The following is a 24,725-nucleotide window of genomic DNA, read 5'->3' as shown; positions in this document are numbered from 1 at the left end:
GCTTACTGAAAACTTTTCGGCCTCCACATTAAGACCTCCCCCTAAGAAGGCACCCAGACCTCTTGTAGTAGCAGGTCAGACAAATTATGAAGTGAAACGTATTCTTTCCTCTAGTATTTTTAAGGGAAAATTGCAGTACCTAGTACAATGGAAGGGATACCCATTGTCTGAAGCCATTTGGGTGAAATCTAGCAATGTGAAAGCTGACAGACTTATCAAAAGTTTTATGAGAAACACCCCAACAAATCAAAAGCCAGCTCCTAACTTGTGTTTTGTTTACATTACAGGATCTGTCCTTTTTGTAAGGGGAGCCGGATGTCAATGCTGCTAACATCGAATGTTCTTGCTTTGACAAAAGATGAAGCAGCAGCTATTTCATATGTTAAACTTGTGTGTTACTGTTAAAGCTAGAATTAGTTATTGCTGGGAGGGAGGAGGAAGAATTTCTCTCAAGGCTGTTATAAAATAAGAGAAGGTAAGAATTTGGCAGGTTGTCTAACAGAAGGGAAAAGTGACCCTTCAGATTAATTGTAGAATGTGATTTATGACAGCAATGAAAAGGAGGAGAATTGAACTTAACATATTGTGCTAAGGGGGAGGGGAATTCAGACTCCAGCTTCTCCTAGCAAGGATTGCCGATGTTATAGGGCTAATAAAAGACTTTTAAGGTAAACAATGCCTCAGAGTCCTTTGAAAAGCTCATTCCATCAGAAACTTGACAATGAGAAGCGAAATGTCTGCAAAGAAAAAAACAAAATCCAGTTGCCTTTTGGAAAAAAAAACATTTTTAGGGCTCTGGGTTACTTTATTAACAAAACAAAAAAATATCTGATAATATGTTGTATCTCTCTTTTGGGGTGAATGATGAAATGATTTTCTTGGGGGAGGGGACATTATTCTTCCAAAGTAATAAACTACAAGCAAAAGGAACAATTCAGGGGAAAATAATTAATGGAGAAATCTTTTTTGAGGCTAGCAAATTGTTTGTAGATTAAAGCTTTATATAAAGTCAGATAATCAACAGCAAGCAATCTCAATGGGACACTTAATTGAAATGCCCGGGGAAGTCACTTTAGGGACACACCTGTTTATTGTGGAGAATGCTAGTGTTAAGATTAGTGATGGCTGGATACCTATGAGTTTGAAAATCACTTGTGACAAATAAATTTATAATAACATCAATCCCTTGTATAAAGCGGTATGCATTTATTGTCAGGGTCTCAAGGTGTTTCAGACTTTAAAAGGGACTGATAGAATAGTTCTTGTAATTTATGTTTCACCACAAGATGAAGTTTCTGGTAGCAAGACTGATAGTTGGACAAAAGCTATTGGAAAGGTGCTTCCTTCCTGTACCACAATCCTTGTGAAAATTTCATTCATTAGATAAAAAGGGAGAGATAACACAGCCCTGGTGGTTCATTTTGGATTAGACTGTTGGTTCTAAATGGAGTAAGGTCACTCTGAATAATAAACTTGTGATTTCTATTTGTAACTGATCCAGCGGAGGACACAATTGCATGATTTCCTGATTATGTTCTTATTTTTGGATATTTGCCTAACTGAAAAAAATGTCAGTTGCAGAAAACGAAAATGAGACAGGCATCACCGAATTTATCTTCTTAGGTTTGGGAAATCCTGGTGAACTACAGCCTTTTCTTTTCATGCTTTTCTTGTTGATTTACCTTGTGACAGTAACTGGGAATCTTCTCATCATTGTGTTAGTTGTAGCTGACCAACACCTTCACAGCCCCATGTACTTCTTTCTGGGGAATTTGTCTTGCCTTGAAACCTGCTATTCCTCAACTATCTTGCCAAAAATGTTGACCATTTTGTTTACTGGAGACAGAATAATAACTGTAAGTTGTTGCCTAACCCAGTATTTTTTCTTTGGCTGTTGCATAGCAATAGAAACATTTCTCCTTGCAGCAATGTCTTATGACCGTTACTTGGCCATTTGTAGACCTTTATTTTATGCTTCTATTATGAGCAGGAAGTTTTGTTTCCAGCTTATGGCTGGGGCATGGATAAATGGTTTGATAGTTAATGGCATTGTTGTGTTTCTGCTAGCCCAACTTTCTTTCTGTGGATCCAACATAATAGATCATTACATTTGTGACTTAACTCCATTGGAAAAACTGACTTGCAGGGACCCGACACTATTTAAACTCATTGTTCTTCTCTTGTCTTTCATTTTTACCATCCCTCCCTTTTTACTTACCTTCATTTCTTATATTTTCATCATTGGCAGCATCATAACAATTCAATCTACCCTTGGAAGGCAAAAAGCTTTTTCAACCTGCTCCTCTCATCTCGTGGTGGTTTGTCTTTTTTACGGCACATTAATCATTGTCTATATGTTCCGAGATTCACCCACTATGAAACATCTCAATAAAATTTTCTCTATTTTTTACACAATCCTAACTCCTCTGGTCAATCCTTTCATCTATACTTTAAGAAATAAAGAAGTTCATAAATCCTTAAGACGAATGTTTAGGAAATGTTCATATGCTTTGAGAAAATATCCATAGAATTGTAATTGTTCAATGTAATCAAACTATATTTAATGTCATTCTTGTAACTGTTATGGCTCAATTAACCTTTTGTGGGCCTAATATTATAGATCATTACTTTTGTGATTTATATCCATTGTTGAAACTCTCCTGTAGTGACACAAGTCTCTTTGAATGCTTTACTTTTTGCACGACCATTGTTTTCACTATTCCTCCATTCCTGTTGACCCTCACTTCTTACACTTGCATAATCATCACCATCATAAATATCAAATCCACCAAAAGAAGGCATAAAGCCTTTTCAACCTGTTCATCTCATCTCATGGTAGTTTGCCTCTTTTATGGTACATTATTCATTGCCTATACAGTACATTGCCAGACACTCCTACCCTAAGATACCTCAATAAAATCATTTCCATTTTTTATACAATCATGACTCCTTTAGTTAACCCTCTTATCTACACTTTGAGAAACAAAGAAGTTCATAAAGCATTAAGATGATATTTTAATAAAATGATGATTTTTAAATCATTTGTCACTTGATACTGGCATTTGTTTCTCAATTCTTTGGCAATCAAATTTTAACAAAAACATGACAATCGGTTGTCAGTAATAAAGTGCTATTCTGTTCATTAGTATTGCCTGAGAATTTGAGGTAGTACAATGGTTGAAACAGAGTTTAATTGGCTTCTGCAACTGATTTTTCAATTAGCAAAAGCAACTGACTTTTCATCTTCTCCAGCTTTATCTGAACTTCGTCTACTTATTTCTTATTGTATGGACATTATTTTCAATGATTTATTTTAAAACATATTTGAAAGTTGTTGATATTCTTTTTTAGCAGAATTTAGACATTTCTCTGCATAGTTTTTTTTTCTACAATATTTAATGTGTTCTCCTATCTGGACTTTCTGTTGACTTTTCATATAACCTTAAAATAAATTAGTCACTGAAGTTGTGTTCAAATTGCATCTGAATTTTCTTTTTTTAAAAACCCTTCCAGAAAACTAGTATAGAAAAAAATATCCAAATTACATATGTTTGTAGTAGTTTTCTTTGGTCTTAGTTTTACCTGTTTAACATAATTTTAGTAAAATTATTAAAAAGAAGGAAAACTATTACCGGTATGTGCTTTACTATGATTATTTACTTTGATTAATTTTGTTCTATTGTTATATATGCTGAAAATATTGTTTTTATATAGAGAAACCTATTTTAGTGGTCAAAATATTGTGATATGACTGTAAATAGTAAAAAATATTGTGAAGCCCACATGAGTTTTGTTCAGAACAACAGAAAAACTGTTTGAAGAAATTAAATATACGGTAATAGCTGTTGCTTAATAACCAAAGTTTGACAAAATATATTTTTAAAAGTTTAATTTATTTAGTTAGTAGAAAAAGTTTGAGTATGTATCACATATGTATTATTTGGACAAAGTGCTTATCCCCTATGACAATGCTTTGTAACCAATCATGTATTCATACATTTGTATTTCCTTGCAGTCCTGTGATAAATGTAACCCCATTTGTAAATTTGGGGTCTTGTGCTTGTATGTTACCTAGCATGTCCATGTTTGTTGAACAAGCTCTGAAGACTATATAAGCTTTGGAGACTCTGCTAAATTGTGTCCTAATATAACTGACCCTCATTGCCTTAACAAGTAATAAAGGGGGTGTTATGTATTGCATTGGTTCGAAGCACGAGGCGAGATGAGCAAGTGAAAACAGGAACATGCTTTATTGAGCTGCTGGAACAGAGGGCTGCGCATGTGTCCACACCACCATTTATCAGGATGGCCACTAGGTGGCAGCCAATAAGTTTAAAGTATTACAGTTCCTGCATAAATCAGCCAATGGCTGAGCAGGTGACTCTAAGTCTGGCTAAAACCTCCAAGCTGTTACACAGGCAACCGTTAGCTGCAATTACAACATGTGAACTTTGCACACAAGAAAAACCCCAATACATTACACTTCCCCCCCCTAGAATTTACACACTTTCTACCAATCATTTAGGCCCAAAGTCTTGCAGATATGGTGGTGGTCTGCATGACCTTGTAGAATACCAGGGAGATCCAGGCACATTGCGGTCTATCAGCTTGCCCACCAGGCTGGGTAGACCAGTATTCAAAGGTTCACAAGAGTCAGACTGACTTGAGTCCCTTTGGTCGGCCCTTCCAGGTTGGCCCAGACCAAAGTCCAATGCTGGAGCAGAGTTAGCACAGCAGCTGTCTTTTTCTGGTTGGCTTTCCCTGTCAGGGGACCCATGTTGCACTCCCGGGCTGTGCCCATTTACAACCACCTCCCCATTGACTTGACTGCAAGAGTCCTCAGAGCGTGTGAACTGCTCTGTTCTGATGCCAGTTTCTGGCCCTGGGAACGGGCCTGGTGCATGGTCCTCACGAGTGCTTTTTTTGTAAAAGAAAAAGGTGCCAGAACTCACACGTCATACAAACCACCTTGCCTACCCTACAAGGTTCCATCCAAAAAAGGTGCCGGAACTCTGTTCTGAGCGTTCTATGAGAAAAAAAGCCCTGGTCCTCACTTTGTGACCGTTCTGCATAACACGCAGCTGATCAATATGGTGGCAGACAATACTCCTCCCATCCATAGCCACCTCGTAGGAGAGGGGGCCAGAAATTTTGACAATTGTGGCAGGTACCCACAAGTTCCCATGCTCATAATTCCAAGCCCATAACCCCTTGCCCACTTGCAACCCCCGTGGAGCTTTTGGGTGTGAGGTGTCTGCTGCCACCCTGTCAGGGTGCAGCCTGTCCAGTTTTATGATTAGTCTTTTTCCCCAGCAAAGCTCTGCTGGGCTCTTTCCAGTCGCTGTGCAAGGCGTAGTATGCTGGCTCAGCAAGAAATCAGCAAGCCTATGGTACCAATCTCCAGTCACTATTCACTTCAGTGACTCTTTTGTTTTGTGCACCATGCATTCGGCTTGCCCATTAGAGGAAGGGTGAAAAGGGGCCGATGTGGCATGCCTTATGAGGTTTGCCCTCAAGAAGGCCTGGAACTCTGTTGCTGTGAACTGGGCCCCATTGTCTGAGACTATGATGTCCGGCAGCCCGTGTGTTGCAAAAAGCTTTCTAAGCACCTGGATGGTCCTAGCAGTAGTCATAGTTGATGTGGGAATTACGTCCAGCGATTTGGAGTAGCTGTCAACCACTATCAGAAATAATTGCCCTTAGAAAGGGCCAGCAAAGTCAGTATGGATCCTTGATCATGGTGTATGAGTCTCCTCCCATCTGTGGACTGGAGTCTGTGGCATTTCTGGTCTGGACTGTTGACACATGTAACACCCGTGTACCTGGGCCTTGATAGCCTTATCTAACCCAAGACACCAAAGGTAGCTCTGTGTCAATGCCTTCATCTGGACAATGCCCGGATGACACTCATGGAGAGACTGCAACACACGCTGCCTTAATGAAGTGGGGACAATGACCCTGCTCCCCCATAGAATGCACCCCTTATGAGCTGAAAGCTCATGTCTGCAAGTAAAATAACTCTGGAACTTTTTTTTGCCCAAGATGGCGGCGACCATGGGCGGCGTTTGTTGAGCTCCACGGTGAGCAGATGCAATGGGTGGCCGGGGGGTTCACCAGGACCCAGCCGAGGTGCATACTCGGAGGGGGGGTGCAAGAAAAGCGGGCTAGCACCGTTTTGCGGTGTGGAGCCTTGCCTCCCCCCGGAGCAGAGCGGTGGCTGCGGCGGTGGCCGGGTGACTTGTGGTCTGCTGCTGATCAGCTGGCACCCGGAATCAGCTGTTGGGTGCTGTTACCGGCTTGAATCGATCTCTTTTGGCTTGCGTGTTGGACTGGAGCAGCTTCGGCAGCCTTGAAGTCAGCTGTGGACCCTTGGGTGGACCACCTGGCGCCTAAGATTAACTGGAGGGCGCCATTTGCAGCTACTTGGATCCCTTTGCTCCTGACTGCTACTCTGGCTTTTCGGCTTGTAAATGGCCGCGGACCATCTTTTCCCAGAGTTTCCTGTTGGGTGCAGTTTTGGCGTGGAAGTTATGGGGGAGGCTTTTTGTCGCCTTCTTTCCCCCAAACAATGATGGAGATTGACTGCTTGAAGCTGAACATTTAACATCTATGACTGAGTTCCCGTTGCCCTAGGGATGGGTTCAGCGTGTTTGATTATCTCTGCTGCGTTACTGCTCAAGATGGGTTTGTACTTGATGCTGGTTGATGCTGGTTAGAGGCTGGAACAGGATTTGGGATGTTTCGACTCTTTCCTGTTCCTGTGACCTCCCTGTGATATTCTGGAACATGTGATATTCCAGAATGAGCCTGGGACAGGACCGTGGTGAGAGGACGGCCCTGGACTGGCTACTAACCCAGTGCTGGGGTTAGTAGTTAGTTAGACTCCTCCTATCTCCTGGGCCGCTCGCAGTCGGTGTTGATGGGAGGGCAGAGATCCACCTCGAGGCCTCTCATTTGTGGAGTTTTTCAGGGGTCGGTTCTCTCGCCCCTCCTGTTCAACATCTATATGAAGCCGCTGGGCAAGGTCATTCATGGTTTCGGGGTAGGGTATCATCAGTACGCTGATGATACCCAACTTTTTTTCTTCACCCCGAACCAACCCAGCGATGCCCTTGCCGTGATATCCCGCTGCCTGGAGGCGGTCCAGGTCTGAATGGGGAGAAACAGGCTTCATCTCAATCCTGCCAAGACTGAGTGGCTGTGCATATCGGCATCTCGGGCTAACCAAACTATTCCACCTTTAACGATGGGGGATGAGGTTTTACCCCCCATTGATAGGGCTCACAACTTGGGCGTCCTCCTGGACTCACGGCTCAATTTTGAAGATCATATAGGAGACATGACCAGGGGGGCTTTTGCCCAGGTTCGCCTGGTGCACCAGTTGTGACCCTACCTGGACCGAGATGCCCTATGCACAGTCACTCATGCGCTCGTGACCCCCCGTTTAGACTACTGCAATGCTCTCTACATGGGGCTGCCCTTGAGGACCACTCGGAGGCTTCAACTGGTGCAGAATGCGGCCGCGTGAGTTGTGATGGGGGTTTCCCGATACTCCCATGTAACACCTCTACTCCGCGAGCTGCATTGGCTTCCGGTTGCCCTCCGGGTGAGATTCAAGGTGCTGGTGATGACCTATAAAGCCCTGAATGGCTTGGGTGCAGGATATTTGAGGGAACACCTGCTGCCAGCATCAAGTTCCCTTCGTCCAGTGCGCTCACACAGGGAGGGTCTTCTCAGGGTGCCGCCGGTAAAAGATTGCCGGCAGATAACACCCAGGGGGAGAGCCTTCTCTGTGGGTGCACCTGCCCTCTGGAACCAGCTGCCGGTGGAGCTGAGGACTGCCCCCGACCTCCGATCATTCCGCCGGGGCCTGAAGACCTGGCTCTTTGAGCTCTCGGGCCCAGGCTGAGGAGAAAATTATTTTAATTGGGGTTTTTAATAGCACAGGGTTGATTTAATATTTTTTAACTTGGCTTTTAACTTTTGTATGTTTGATTTTTAACTCCCTGTAAACCGCCCTGAGTCCTCAGGGAAAGGGCGGTATATAAATGCAATAAAATAAATAAAATAAAATAAATATATAAATATATTATTTAATATAAGCAGTACAGGGATACTACATAAATGCTAAATGTTTAATCAGCTGCCCGTGGAGCTCAGGACTGCCCCTGACCTGCGTTCATTCCGCTGGGACCTGAAGACTTGGCTCTTTGAGCTCTCCGGCCCAGGCTGAGAATTTTTAACTGGGGTTTTTATTTTCAGGGATAATTTAATCTTTTAAATTGTCTTTTAACTTTTGTATTTTGTATTGGTGTGATCTTAAAATGCCCTGTAAACCGCCCTGAGTCCTTCAGGAAAGGGCGGTATATAAATCTAATAAAATTAAAATAAAAAATTAAACTCAGGTCCACAGCTATTTTCTAGCCACCCTGTGTGAACCCATGCCAGAACCCTTCTGAAAACTTTGTCTGCAGCAGTTTCTGCAGCCACATCCCCTGCATGTAGAGGGAACTTGGGCAAATCTTGGATTGACAAGATGTGAAAAGCTGGAGCCGGATCTGACTCCACGTGAGGCAATGGTAACCTACTTAGCATCAGCATGGCCCATGTCCTTTCCAGGTTTAATTGTCAGCCTAAAGTTATAGGCAGATAGGAAAATGGACCATCTTAGCATTCTGGGTGAGAGGATTTGAGGGGTCTGTCTGTCAGTAGTGAATAGCCCCATTAATGGTTTGTGATCAGTGAATATTATGAATTCCCTGCCATACAAGTAATCGTGGAATTTTTTCACCCCGGCCACTATGGCCAGAAGCTCTGTCAATTTGAGCATAATTTCACTCAGCAGCTGACTTGAGTCCCATCTCTGGACAAATAGCTGACAGCAGCCCCCACCCCATAAGGGGATGCATCACAGGCCAAGCAGACTGGCAATTTCTCATTGAAATGCGTGAGCAGTGAATTAGAAGACAGTAGTGCCTTTACTGCCTTGAAACTGCTTTTGTTGACCTTGGTCCACTTCCATGGAACGTTCTTATCCAAGAGCCAGTGTAACGACTCTGCCACCACAGCCTTGTTAGGTAAGAATGCATGGTAAAAGTTCAGGAGACTCAGGAATGCCTGGAGCTCTCCCTTTGACTTGGGGGATGGTGTCATCTGAATGGCTCTCAATTTGGATTTGGCAGGGGGAATGCTGTGTGGAAACCCAGGAACTCAGTAGAAGGGACCTCAATTTTACATTTGTCCCTTCTCAGTTTAGGTTCCGCAGAGTGCTGGCCACATGACCATGGAGATGTCCTCGGACAAGTGCTGGCTCTTCGGCTTTGAAACGGAGATGAGCACTGGCCCCTGAGTTGGAAACGACTAGCACGCATGTGCGGGGGAACCTTTACCTTTACCTTTTTACCAGTACAAAGATTAATTTTTGAGGCAGGTTTCCTAGGTTTTTACATAATAGTTGAAGAATCTTATACTTTGCAAAAAATAACAAGAATATTTGGGTTCCTTCCCACGTACGATAAACTATGGTTTGCCTAACATTTTTTAGCTTTCTTTCAATGTTGGAAACCACATTTCTGAACTATCTATGCTCCCTTATTGTTTGGAAAAGCTACTTTTGTAGGTTTTTCATTGAATTGTTCCTGTAAGTATATGTCTTATAAGGGGATGCATGAGGGCTCATTGCTTACTCGGGTTCTGATTCAGTTTCCCCAGTTTGTACTATGTTTCTTCTTCATAGCTGGGCATTGTCCCACTATGCTGCCTGTCTCTGTATGATGGGTGGCTCTATCAATTCAGGGATTTTTCTATTGTCTAATATGACTTTGATATTGCTTGCTCCAAACACTTCATATTTTGGAATAAAGCACAGATTTTCTCTTACTCACCAGAGTGAAAATCATTCTTTTATTAGAAATACAATAAAGATTATTGACATTATTACTATATATTTTACATTTTATAACAGGGAAAATAATTAAGCTTTAAATAGTGCAAAACACTTCTTTCTCTGGAGATTTTTTTTTAATCAACTGTGTAGCCCACTGCTATTTTAGATAAGACTGTCTTAAGCTAACAAAAATAAGAACAGACAATAATAGAATCTAAATTCTTGCAATATAATATCCTCCCTCCTAAATAATATATATGGTCTCAGACTTCAAAAGCCACCCAGAAAAGCTCTATCTTCAACTTCTTCTGGAACAGACATGTCAAACACAAGGCCCGGGGGCCAGATCCGGCCCGCAAAGTGGTTTCATGCGGCCCGCGAAGTGGTTTCATGCGGCCCGCGAAGCCATCCTGGAAACAGTGAGGGAACGGCCCCCACTGTCTTGGCCCTGGCCCAGAGACCCTCCTTCTGCCAGAGACCCTCAGATCTGTCCCACTCCTGCACAGGCCCCCATAGGCACCCTTGATGCGAACGATGTAGAGCTGGCCATGCCCACTCAGTAGGCCATACGCACTCTAGCCACTCCCACCCAGTAGGCCACACCCACCCTGGCCACACCCACCCGGCCCCCTGAGGGCAACCACAATGCTGATGCGGCCCTCAATGAAATTGAGTTTGACACCCCTGTTCTGGAAGGAAGGTAATGTCTACTGTACATTGAAAAAAATTCCAGAAGCCTGGAATCAAACTGGAACTAAAACACTAAAAACAATAATTTTGGGCTTCAGCCTTCCCTCACACCTTCCCCTAACCAGCTCTTTCTCCTGCCACAATTAAAGTGGTAATCTGGCACAAGGTCATAAAAGACTACAATTTTAAACCATCATATTACATTGCAGAACAATGTAATATACAGTGTGCCACTAGTAAATACCCTTTTTGCCAGGGCTTTTTTTCTCATAGAACGCTCAGAACGGACTTCCGGCACCTTTTTTGTATGGAACCTTGTAGGGTAGGCAAGGCAGGTTGTATGACATGTGTGAGTTCCGGCACCTTTTTTTTTTAACAAAAAAAGCACTGCTTTTTGCACCAATTGAAGCTTCTTGGTGGTTTTTAATAGCAGCACCATCTACTAGTCTGATCAGATGGTGGTATCAGAGCTTCCCATCCCAAATAAAGCTACAATTCCTGTGGAATTGACATTTAGTGAATTTAATAAAACATTTTATGACATAATATTATCATAAAATATAAATAAAATGAGAGCAAATCCCACTCACTTCTAGCACTGAATATGTTATCTAATTTAGTAATGAAATGTCTGCAAGAAAAAAAACAAGAAAGCTCAGAAAGCATCAAAGACTCCACAGTTCAGTCCTGACATATAAATGTTCTCTTTTATTAATATCATAAACTATTTTATGACATAATGCCAAACATTTCCTGTGATCAACTGCTAATGTTTGATTGGACTTAATGGGCTATTTTCAAGACAGAAACTTCTCTGAGTATATCCCTGAATTTTAAAGAACTTTTCCAAGGAAAGAAGTACATTAGAAGCACTGCCATTGCTGAAGAATTAAAGAATAAGTCAAGGAAATTTTAATTAATTAATTAATTAAATGTATATCTGTAATGATGGCCCAAGGTGTCACAGGTTTTCTAGTGTAATATAATAATGAGGTATTGGGGTAGCTCACTTCATGTGATTGATTTTCAACATTTCAGACTGACAGTAAGATTCCAGACAAGGCTTTGTTGTAGTCCCACCTGGGATACAGAATGATTCAAAGCATTGTTGTAAGGCAGGGGTCTACAAACTTGGCCCTTTTATGACTTGTGGACTTCAACTCCCAGAATTCCCCTCCCTTCTAGGATTTCTAGTAAATTTTAACTAGGAAACAGAAAGCAAAATGAGAGATAATTTTGGAGTTATACAAACTAATAATCAGGGCCTGGTGGTATCATTAAAAATACCTCTCAAAGTAGCGGATCTGCAAAGTCTGCAGTTCCTGCCTTTTCTCAAGATTAGAGATAAAATTTCCAGAATGTTAGCAATTAAAGATGTAAATTAGTTTTGCAAAGGAGTCAGCCATTTTTCAGAATTAGCAAGCTCTGAATAACAGAGAAATCCCAAGCCTCCCTTTTAGATCATAATCAAATTGCATCAGAAAAGCACAAAAGCAGCATCAGCTCTCTCAGGGTTAATTATTTTAAATGTTTATCAAAAGCTATTTTAGAAATACTTTGATTTGAAAGCAGTAAATGCTCTAGCTTGCCTTGAGCAGTAATTGGGAGGAAAAAAACATTGATTCTTTGGGACATCAAAAAATAAAACAGTAATCTGCTGCTAATAAATTTTAGACAATTCCATGGATTTTGGAAAGATGGTACTCTTCTCCTAATGTTCTTTTTCACTAAAATATTTGTTGGGTTCATAAATTTTAGTAAGTATTATAAATTTATACCATGGTATCATTTTAGTTCAACTTGATCTGGGGAGTTAGGATTATGCATAACCCTCTACAAATCATTTTTTTATAGTTTAGACTTGTATAGGAGACATTGGATTTATTTAGCAAATAATTTTAAAAGAAATAATGCAGTTATGTACTGAGTAAAGCCAGTCCAGGGCACACTAAACAAAACAGAAGTTTTTTCCCCCTGTACTGATCTCTAGAAAAATATTTGGGTGCTGTCCTTGAATAAATGTAATCATCCAGCTATATTTATTTATTATTTATTCAATTTATATAGCCACTTGGTCTGTTACACGGACTTGACCATCTGGCCAAATGCAATTTGCTCAAAGAAGCATATAAATCAAGAATATATTCATCTTACACTAGATCATTAAAATTTAGAAAATATCATCATAAGAAAAGAAATGACTACTTACTGTATTAACAAGAAACAACATTCTGTCGGAATTAATCTTTCCATGTTTAATGTTTTCATTTTTTTAAAAAAAACTAACAATCTTAGTGCTTAGTAAACAGCATGTTGTCTGGGTTCACATTTCACAGTAATCAATAATAGTCAATTTCTATCATATCGTATTCTACATAACAGCTTTCCTTGAGTTTGTCTTTTTCCCATATTGTTCTCTTTTGCAAACATTAGGTTAATACAGTTCTTAATATTTTAGTAACAAAGAGATTAAATATAAACATTTTTCTAACATTTATCCAATTGGTAATAGCATCCGTATAGAACTTCTTTTCTAATTAGTCCTCTTGGTTGTGTTGTATGTTCTGTTTTCAACATTCTCATTTAGACTTTTTCCCCACAAAATTGAAATCATTTTTATCTTTTAAGATTTTCTCAAAATTGATTTAGGGTTCAATATCTAAGCTGTTTCCCTCACAATAATCCTCCCAACAATTACATTTCTCATATCATAAAAAAACCCCAATACTACTCATAATAAGAAAGAAGAAAAAGAAAAAAATATCTCTCTCAAACTAAAATTCATTTATATCCCCCATTTTTTCATTTTTAACTCTATTCCATTCAATATTTGTTAATTAAGTAATCCATGTTATATTTTAACTATATTCAAACAGATAGTTAATCTTTAAAAATTGCATCTGATAAGACAGTTACATTTCTCATATCGTAAAAATATATCTTTTAACTCTATTCCATTCAATAGTTGCTGGTTGAGTAGTTCATATTGTATTTTAACCATATTCAAACAAATGCTTAATCTTTAAAAATTGCTTCTGATAGGTCCAATCTTCTGATCCCATGGATCTGCTTTTTGTCTTTTTCTTTCGCCAAATGGCGAATAAGAAAGAAGAAAAAGAAAACATACCTCTCTCAAACTAAAATTCATTTATATCCCCCATTTTTTAAAGTCTATTCCATTTGATATTTACTAATTAAGTAATCCATGTTATATTTTAACCATCTTCAAACAAATATTTAATCTTTAAAAATTGCATCTGATAACAGTTACATTTCACATTTCACAATATATATAATATTATTTCATCTTCTGAAAATTCTTGTGTTGTGAGGTTAATGTAGAAATACATCCATTTATGTCATCAAAAGTGTTTTTGCATAGTGAGCATTTCCTCCTGGAAAGTATTGGGGGTTTTTTGACAAGTTTTTTTTTTGCAAGTTCCTGAGATTCCATGATAGCTAAAACTCATTTTTTTTTATTTCTCTGAAAACAACAGTCAATAGGAAGGTAAGTTATGGGTTTTTTTCCAATTATAGTCTTTGCTTATTGTGGCTGGCCCAGAATGTTTTGTTGGAACCCTTTAACACTGTATGTTCCATAAAGCTAAGTATTCTTAATGATATCAAGATTTAGTTTTTAATTTAGTTCTAAATTTATTGCTTGGTTCTTCCACCATTAAGGAAGATTCCTAACAGGTTTGGACTTTTTCCCAATTTTTACTAAAGAAGAATATTCTTTCATCCTTATTCAAGAAGCATGGGGAAAAAATCTTATGAAGATTCAAGTTGGATTCCTATGGTGGTGCAGTGGTTAGAATGCAGTACTACAGGCTATTTCTGCTGACTGCTGGCTGCCAGCAGTTCAGCAGTTCTACCAGCTCAAGGTTGATTCAGCCTTCCATCCTTCTGAAATTGGTTCAAATGAGGACCCAGATTGTTGGTGGCAATATTCTGACTCTGTAAACCACTTAGAGAGGGCTGTAAAATACTGTGAAGCAGTATATAAATCTAAGTGCTATTGCTATTGCTTTATATTTTCAAGCAGCAAGCCATGGATGTACGTGAACTCTAAATACCAGATCAAGTTCAATAGTACCACCTCAGTTGTGTTCTCCAGAATCTAAAATTGAAAGGCATGGCACTTTTCTTTTTCAGTAAGTAACACTCTTTGTAATTAACAGCTGTTAATAATTTTTTACTCTTTCTTAAATTGGTGATCATCATCCATTCATAAATATGATTTCTATTGGTTATTTCTTTTGTGTGAAAATGTAATTTTATTCCAAAATTAGCTTCTCTAATGGTTCAGCTATTACATTTTTGTGCATTTTTATATGATGACTTATATGATGCCAAAGGAAAAGAATTTGTCACCATAATCACTGGTTTCTTGTTTAATCAAGTAAAATTGTGTCAACATTTTTGCTAATTATACTTCTATTATGAAAAATTAAAGTATCACTATTTGAATTAGGTCAAATAACATCTTATTCAGAGTTCTGCAGCCTTTGCCATAACATCATTTTCACTATTGTTAGTTATACTTTGATTCTAATGCTGAATTTATAATTATGTAGATATAATCTTTTATAATTTTATAGAATAGAGATGTAGACATACCGGATAATCACAGAGAAACAGAGTAGTATCTTTCTTACCATCAGCATTGTCACAAAAAATGGCACAGGTCTAAACTATGATTCCTATATATTTAATTTTTGCTGGTTCTAGATTTCTTCAAAAATTACAATAGACTAACTAATACAATATTCACTGTAATTCTCATTATTTTTCCAGGGCATATTTTCCAAGATTTAAGCACATACATTGAATAAAACCAGATGTGAAGATGCTTCCTTCTTTTGCCAATTTCCCTTGTTAGCCAAAACACAGAGAGAAGAGTTCCTGGTTCAATTCTGTGAAGACTAAGATTGCCTTTTACAATAAAGTTGGATTTCATAATTATAATTTATCTAGTAGAGCGTACTATTGTATGATGTCCTGATTATATTCTAATTTTGGTACAACAGTCATTAATCAAAAGAAATGTTGGATTCAGACAATAGGAATGAGACAGGCATCACAGAATTCCTATTGTTAGGATTAGGGAATCCTGTTGAACTGCAGCCTTTTTTTTTCTTGCTTTTCCTAGTGATTTATCTTGTGACATCAATTGGAAACATCATCATCATTATATTAGTTGCAATTAACCAACACCTTCATATCCCAATGTACTTCTTCCTTGGAAATTTGTCCTGTGTGGAGATTTGCTATTCTTCAACCATCTTACCAAAAATGTTATCTGATTTATTAGGTGGAAATAGAACTATTACTGTGAGAAACTGTCTATTCCAATATTATTTTTTTGGCTCTTGTGTAGGCGTAGAAACATTTCTTCTTGCAGCAATGTCTTATGACCGTTATTTGGCAATATGTAGACCTTTATTCTATACTTCTCTAATGAATAAGGAAATTTGTTTCCAGCTTATAGCTGTAGCATGGATAAATGGTTTTATGGCTAATAGCATTATTGTCTTTCTGATAGCTCAGTTTTCGTTCTGTGGACCTAATGTGATAGATCATTATTTTTGTGACTTAAGTCCATTGAAAAAACTGTCTTGCAGTGATCCTAGCCTATTTGAACTCATTGTTCTTCTCTTATCTTTCATTTTTACTATTGCTCCATTTTTCCTGACCTTCAGTTCTTACATTTGTATCATTGGCAGCATCATAAAAATCCAATCTATTATTGGAAGAAAGAAAGCTTTTTCAACCTGTTCATCTCATCTTATGGTGGTCTGTCTTTTTTATAGCACCTTAATCATTGTCTATATATTGCCAGAGACCCCAACTCTAAGGCACCTCAATAAAATCTTCTCCATTTTTTATACAATCCTGACTCCTCTGGCCAATCCCCTCATCTACACTTTAAGAAATAAAGAAGTTCACCAGGCTTTAAGACGAACTCTTGATAACTTGAGAACTTTTTTTGATGGGGGGACTAGGCAGAAGATAAGAACAGAACAGAAATAGTGCCCAGCTGGATCAGAGTCCCAGTCCATCTAGTCCAGCAGTCTGTTTTCCCAGTGGCCAACCAAATGCACTGGGAAGCCCTCAACTCTCCTAGAAGATGGCCTTCGTAGACAACCACACTGGCATCACTTCCATGGAACACTCATGAAGGGATAGTCCAAAGAAATTCCTTATCTTTAACTTGTGAAAATGTTGAACATATTTGCTAAACTAGTAATAGTTACTGTTTGTTTTTGCAGCCACAACTATCTATCTCTGGGTTTTTGCTTGTCATGGATGTAACAACTGTGATAAAGTGAAAATGATTTCTGCTGTACATTTTTCACTTTTTCCATTTTATAAAGAATGGTAATGTTCATATGTTAAACTTGGTACACTGACTTTTTAACAAAATGAATAGACTGAGAAAATACAATAACAATATAATTTATCTTCACTTCTGATTAATCATTGTACCTTGATTCTAATTCTAAATTTATCTGTTGCATAGCTATGACCTTATATATAGTACAGTAGTTTAGAATGGAGAAGGAGGAATGGGATGGATCATATGTAAACAAAATTGTAAATTTCCCACATAACCACTGTGTTTAAAAACAATACAAAATTAAACTTTTCTGCTCATTTTACTGACTGTGATTATGTTCAAATATTACAAAATATTAATCAATAGAACATTTTTAAAATTCATATTCATATTTTTTCAAGTTTCCAAAGCCTACAAAATAAATTGAATAGATTGAATTAAACTGGAAGACTTCCTTTTTCTACCAATCATTTCAACAATTTACCGTAATTCATCGGCTAAAAAAAAGATGCTAAAATATGGTGATTGATTTTTGATAAAGCATTGGATTCTGTGTGGATTAAGCTACTTTCTTTAATAAAATTGGGAATTGTCATTTTAATATCTAGTGGAGCATATAGATAAATGATTTCTTTCTTTTGTTATATTTTAACTGGTCATTGTGTAACAATCTGATAGGCCTGCTGGATGCAGAAAAAGCAAATGAGACACATACCACATAATTTATCTTCTTATGTTTTGGGAATCCTTCTTAATCATAGCCTCTTCTTTTCCTTCTTGGTGATTAATTTGTATATATAAAATTATATATAACTTTTAACAACAGTAAGAACCAATACAAACTAAATGATCCTGGATAGACCAGAGACAATGACTGTAGTGGATTAGACTGAAATTAGGATTAGGATTTATTAAATTTATATGCCGCCCTTCTCCCTAAGGACTCAGGGCGGCTCAAAACAATAAAAATTAAGTGACATAAAATACAAAAATTAAAAAAGAATTAAACAATGAATATAAGAAATACGGGACAATTTAACACAATAAAAACCAAATTAAAAATCATGGTCAGTCCAGACCCGCTTGTTGGAACAACCATGTCTTCAGGTCACGGTGGAAGGATCGAAGGTCAGGGGCCATCCGCAGCTCTGGAGGCAACTCATTCCAGAGGGTCGGTGTGCCCACAGAGAAGGCTCTCCCCCTGGGAGTCGCCAGCCGGCATTGCCTGGCCAACAGAACCCTGAGGAGGCCGACTCTGTGGGAGTGAACTGGGCGATGGGAGGTTGACATTGGCAGCAGGTGGTCTCGCAAGTACCCTGGGCCTAAGCCATGTAGGGCTTTAAAGGTAATTACCAGCACCTTGAATCGCACCTGGAGGGCAACCGGAAGCCAATGCAGCTCATGCAGGAGAGGTGTAACATGGGAGTATCAAGATACTCCCATAAGCACCCATGCGGCCGCATTTTGCACCAGCTGATCCTCCGGGTGCACTTCAAGGGCATCCCCATGTACAGAGCATTGCAGTAATCCAGGCAAGAAGTGACAAGGGCATGGGTGGCCATGCATAGGGCATCTCAGTCCAAAAAGGGGTGCAACTGGTGCACCAGGTGAACCTGTGCATAGGCCCCCCTGGTCATGGTGGTTAGATGATCTTCCAGGTTAAGCCGTGAATCCAGGAGGACACCCAAGTTGCGGGCCCACTCTGAGGGGGGCAATAGCTCTCCCCCCATCAAAAGAGATGGAACATGTTGGACAATGCGAGATGCCAGTTTCTGCTACTGATACATGACTCCTAATTTAAGTGAAAATTCCAAGGAAAAAAAGGAATATTTTCAAATCACCAAAAATTCCAAGAGAAAATAAAATACAGTGTATGGAATTATACAACTGACAATCAAGACTAGCTGGTAGCACAAAATATATTAGTCTCTAAAGGCTACCCCCATCTAATGGCCAGATGCAATGTTGGCAGTTTATGCCTTTTTCCAGCATTAAACAAGAATTTTAAACTTGCTAATGGTAGAGTTATAGATTAATTTTATTATTGGCGCATGAATAGGACCTTACGGACTCTCATGATTAATTGCACAAATAATATTGTAAGTGGGTCAATCAGCCTTAGAATTATGACAACCAGCTTGCTGTAATAATATATAATATATTATAAATATATTATAAATATACATACATTGTAAATGTAATATAAATCAGGAGCCAGTGAGTTCCAGTTCTGCTTTAGGCAGAAAGCCAGCTGGTATCCCTCAACCAATCACCCTATCTCCTAGGAAGCAGGCAACCTTTGGAAAAAACTTTGCTAATGAAACTGCACAGACTTGTCTAGGAAGTTGCCAGGAGCAAACACTGACTCAAAGGCAAAAAATTCCAAAAAAACCAAAAACCAAATTGGTAGTTCTGAGCAATAAGTAATCTTCCATATACATATACATATACATATACATATACATATACATATACATATACATATACATATACATATACATATACATATACATATACATATACATATACATATACATATACATATACACACACACACACACATACACACACACATACACACACACATACACACACACACACGTTTTCCTTTGGGATTCATAGTCAAATTACATCAGAAAAGCAGCAATGAATCTCTTAGGTATAATTATTTTAATTATTTTTGTGAAATATTTTCAATTCATAGGGGAAAATTCTCCAGCTTCTATAGAATACAAATTATCTAGCACTAATGTGAAGGAAAGACAGTATTCACTCTTTGGGTCTTGTAACCTTTGTTACAAATACATTTCAGACACTTACATAGATTTTGTGAGGATAATTTGTTTCCTAATATTCTTTTCCATTAAAATACTGATTGGTTCTATAGATCTTGATAAGGTATTTCATGATTTCTTTTTAGTTCATCTGGAAAGCCAGCTTGTATGGTTTATCAATCATGGTATGTAGCTTACTTTTAGGTTTAAGCCTGTGATTTATCCAGCATACCATTTTAAAACAAACCATATGTTGTGTGTTGTGCAAAATCACTGCATGTTTCCAACAGGTTTGACGTTTTTCATCTGAGCTGATGTTGGCAAAATATTTGGTGTTGTCCTTTGGGGAAGCTATCGTGCCTTTATAATTATGAAGACAATTATTTTTTATTAGTAAATATGAATTGAAGCAACTTTAAATATGGTTTACTATAAACATTTACTACTGAATAATTGGTTGAGTCAGGATAGCCCTATGATATTTTTAATGTACAATTTACTTTTAATGAAAAAAGTTTCACAGCTTCCAGCATGCAGTTCCTAATACCGGTACTTTTTTTAAAAAACCGGCAAAACATAATAGCTGCTGTGCTCCTTTGTGCTTAGCAGTATGATCAATGTGTATCTTTCAAGCATCTGTAGACTGGAGCCCTAGGCCCCCCCTCCCGCTGCCACCAATTTTAAGCTTTTGACATGCTTAGTTTCCTTTCCTTCAATGGTCCAGTTAAATCTATTGGAGTTTCTTGATAATGTTTGCCTAAATTCTCTCTCTCTCTCTCTCTCTCTCTCTCTCTCTCTCTCTCTCTCTCTCTCTCTCTCTCTCTCTCTCTCTCTCTCTCTCTCTCTCTCTCTCTCTCTCTCTCTCTCCCTCTCCCTCTCCCTCTCCCTCTCCCTCTCCCTCTCCCTCTCCCTCTCTCTCTCTCTCTCTCTCTCTCTCTCTCTTGAAAAGAGAGCCACATCATCAGCATATAAAAGAAGTGGGTTATTGACCTTGGCAGTCTTGGGAAGACAGAAGCTTGGAAAGGAGAATTTGTCTGGTAGGGAGCTTAAACAGAAGTTAAATGAGGTAGGAGCTAAAATGCAGCCTTATCTGATTCTCTTTGGAATGATTGTGTTAGACAAGGTATCTTGAGGGTTTCTAACTCTATCCAAGGCATCATTATAAAATCACTAAATTAGGAACAGGAGGTGTCTCCTCTTATTTGTGTACCAATTGGAGAAAAATGCAAAGAACATCCCATTAAAAAGGAGTCAGATGCAGTACTGTTTATATATCGATTATGTACTGCTATGCTAATGAGTCCATGCAAAGTAATTTCATGATGACTTCAAAGACTCACTTGTTTCCTGGCTAGGAGCTATAAAGCCCTCAGCACAGAATGATCCTCATTTCTCTGGGCATCATAAAAAAATTATTCATGAAACCTGTGTAACAACTAGATATTCTGACATATTTATATAATCTATATAGACAATTTGCTGTCAACTTGTTGGCTGGGAATGAGAAGTGATTATTGCATTTTTTGTTGGCTGTAGTGGCAATGTGGAAAACCATTTTAATTCCACGTTTATTGACATATTTTGATTTCTCTTTCTTATTATGAAAAGTCTAAAAGTTTAGAGTTCATTCTGAGCTATTCTATTTTTGTTTCTGAATAAAGAAGAGGGAAATTTTCACATAGCTGCAATGCTTTTCTTATGGTGAATCATACATCGTCCAATCAAAGTCAGGTCTTGCAGTTTCACTGCCATAGTAGTGGCATGAAGTCATGGGGCCAGGTTTTGACAAAAGCCTCAAGGTTGCTGTTGCAATTGGGATCTTTTACATAAAACCTAGTACTGAGTACTGTGGAAACTAGCTACCCTTGGAGTATCTCTTATTAAGGAGCTACTGACAGCTTTCAAGAGATTTGGGTGTCATCTTGCTATGTATACTTTTTATATTATGCTTTTATTTGAAGATGTGGAAAACTAGTTACTGGATTCTGTAGACTCCAAAATTATGTAAGTGGTTTACATACCAATCCTTTGTATATTAAACTAAAAGATAAACAATGTGTCAAGAGCTGATGAGAATTGTAACAATGCACCACTCTTTTATCATTATGAATAAAATATATAATTTCAATGGCCCTCTGTACCAGCCCGATTGAAAACATCCCTAGTAGAAGGCCTGAGGCAAGTTAACCAATTCCAGGATCACCTTTTCTCATTTGCTATTCTTGATCAATTAATTTTATCTGGTCGATTCCAAGACTAAAATTGTTCCTGTGTTACATCATCCCAGCTATAGCTAATATTTCAACTATCTGAATGGATAATGAATAATGGTGAATTCTTCTCTAGCAGAATTTTAAGTATTCTCCTTTCCCCTTCCCCTTCCTCTTTATTTTGGATAATAGGGAATTAATACTTTATAATTTTGCATCTGAACATGTGTTCTTGTTATATATTCTAGAATTTTATTAATGGAAAAAGATGTTGGATATGGAAGAAACAAACCAGACAAACATCAGAGAATTTATCCTACTGGGCTTGGGGAATCTTCCTCATCTGCAGCTTTTCCTTTTCTGGTTCTTCTTGGTGATTTATCTAATGATAATAACTGGAAACCTCCTCATCCTTCTGCTTATTGTGATTGATCAACACCTTCACACCCCAATGTACTTCTTCTTGGCAAAATTGTCTTGTTTGGACACTTGCTATAGTTCTATCTTCTTGCCAAATATGTTGGCCAACTTGCTGAGTGGAAAAAGAACCATTAGTGTGAGAGAATGCCTAGGACAATATCATTTATTGTGCATTTGTGCAGCTCTAGAAACCTATCTTTTGGCTGCTATGTCTTATGATCGCTATTCAGCAATTTGTAGACCTTTGACCTATGCTTCTATCATGACTAAGAAATTATTTTTCCAGCTTATGGCTGGGACATGGATAAATAGTTTAATATTTAATATAATTCTGATATCTGTTGTAGCTCAGTTGTCCTTCTGTGGGCCTAATGTCATAGACCATTATTTTTGTGACTTACGTCCATTGATGAAATTATCCTGTAGTGACACAAGTCTCCTTAAATTATTTGGCTTTCTCATGGCTATAGTTTTCACCATTGCTCCATTTCTGTTGACTCTCATTTCATATGTCTATATTGTATGTGCCATCATTAAAATCCAGTCCACCACTGGAAGGCAAAAGGCCTTTTCAACCTGCTCCTCTCATCTCATAGTAGTTTGTCTCTATTATGGCTCATTGATAATTGCCTATGTATTGCCAGACACTCCCTCCCTGAGACCTCTTAGTAAAATATTCTCTATCTCCTATACCATCATTATTCCTTTGATCAACCCCTTCATCTATACTTTAAGAAACAAAGAAATTCACAAAGCTTTAAGACGACTTGTGATAAAATTGTTTATGGCACGTGTCATTTGAAACTGTTAAGTTATTTTCAGTTTACTAGGTAGTCAATATTTTAATGCAAGCATGCAAATCTAGTGTCAATAATGTACTGCTATTTGGTTCAGCAGTATTGGTTGAGGATTTGGTTGGATTCATGGTGTGGAGAAAATTTTATTTTATGTATGTACAAGGGCAATTCAGAAATAAACCTCCGTTTGGTTATCAATGACAGACACGCGCAGATACAGAAATTTTATTATACACATTAGAAAACTCTAACATTACATTACTTTTTGACATAATTGCCATTCAAATTGAGGCACTTGTCATAACAACTTTCAAGGTTTGAAATTCCTTGTAGTCACTCGGTGCCAAATCTGGACTATAGGGATGGGGTTGATCAGAAACATTCCAATGGAACTGCTTCAAAAATTCTTGGGTGCATCTAGCGGTGTGCAGGTGAGCATTTTCATGAACCAACACCACACCAGAAGTCTGCATGCCCTGATGCTTGTTATGGATGGCTCATCTGAGTTTTTGTAACATTTTACAGTAGACTTCTGAAGTGATGGTCAAACCATACTCCATGAACTTGAGTTTGGTAAAACTGATGTAAGGCTCCAAAACTCAAGAAAGACATGATAAATTTTTCAAGCAGATTTCTTTATTGTTCTACACTTACAGACAGATATCTTGGTGACCTAAAACATTCTGTTATCTACTCAAGCATATACTTGAAAACAATTACAAATGGACAAAATAGCCTCACCCTCTTTCTTTTACACAAACTATCTGAACTGAGCTACCTATCAGTCCTGTCAGAGCCCTTATTCTAAGAGGGCTCTTTTCTTTCTTTAACTCAAATTCTTTTCTCTCTACAATTCTGGGTTCTGCCATGCTCCTGGAGGGGAGGGGGAAAAGCATTGTGGGTTATTGCCTTGGTTTCCTCTATTGCTACATTGTAACACTTTGCTGTTTCTGCATGCTTCCTCTGTAAACTATCTCTCCCCTTGATGTCAGATAGAAAGGCTGGGGGGGGGGAGAGAAGAAAGGAATGTGCCTCTGGCAACTGATTTATCTCTGCATTTGCAAGGGAAGGTATGAAGAGCTGACAAAACATTGCTGCAGCCCTGAGACAGTCTAGTGTTATTTCCTCTTTCCCACAATGGACTTAACACCTGGGGATTGGTCCATTTGAACTGACAGGGTGAATTATGGGGTGGGGTTTACTTGGGACACTTTTAACCTATTGATCTGAGTGGGAAACCCTCAGATCCTGTCTATTATGCCTGCTATCAGCTTCTCCTAATAAAAAATTCCTTTTGGAAGAAACTGCTTCCATGAGTTCTGCTTTCTTAGGATGAGGTTTTGAAGTGGGCCCTGACAAGTCCTCTGGAATGCATTCCTTCCTTCCTGGGAATCTAAACTATATTTTATCACTCTTGTAACATCATCAATGCTAGTGAATAGGGGGTGGGCTTCTCCCTGTTTACAAACAAAAGCCTGCCCTGGTGTTGTTGTGAGAATATAGTTTTCTCCTTGGAAGATTTTTGATTTGGAACCAACTGTTTAGAAAGGAATAGAATCATTGTAAAATAATATTCCAAATCCCCACAGACAATCTAAAAATAAATCA

General features: G+C 38.4%; 3 protein-coding genes across 3 annotated transcripts; all 3 read left to right on the top strand.

Moving 5' to 3' along the window:
* Positions 1–1,568: 1,568 nt before the first annotated feature.
* On the top strand, positions 1,569–2,904 carry LOC308678913 (olfactory receptor 10A7-like; the record flags this gene model as incomplete). The annotated part of the gene is made up of 2 exons (XM_081346143.1): positions 1,569–1,819; positions 2,529–2,904. The coding sequence occupies 2 exons, from the start codon at positions 1,569–1,571 to the stop codon at positions 2,902–2,904; spliced, it is 627 nt and encodes a 208-aa protein (XP_081202269.1).
* A 12,901-nt stretch (positions 2,905–15,805) lies between these two features.
* Positions 15,806–16,609, top strand: LOC308678912 (olfactory receptor 6Z7-like; the record flags this gene model as incomplete). Its single annotated transcript, XM_081346142.1, has 1 exon — positions 15,806–16,609. One exon carries the CDS (start codon positions 15,806–15,808, stop codon positions 16,607–16,609), a length of 804 nt encoding a protein of 267 aa, XP_081202268.1.
* A 5,559-nt stretch (positions 16,610–22,168) lies between these two features.
* Positions 22,169–23,122, top strand: LOC308678911 (olfactory receptor 1f45-like; the record flags this gene model as incomplete). The annotated part of the gene is made up of 1 exon (XM_081346141.1): positions 22,169–23,122. One exon carries the CDS (start codon positions 22,169–22,171, stop codon positions 23,120–23,122), a length of 954 nt encoding a protein of 317 aa, XP_081202267.1.
* Positions 23,123–24,725: the final 1,603 nt, after the last annotated feature.

This window comes from Vipera berus (assembly GCF_964194415.1).
Source record: "Vipera berus genome assembly, chromosome: Z".
Classification (NCBI taxonomy): Eukaryota; Metazoa; Chordata; class Lepidosauria; order Squamata; family Viperidae; genus Vipera; species Vipera berus.
This window is presented reverse-complemented; position numbering and strand designations above follow the sequence as displayed.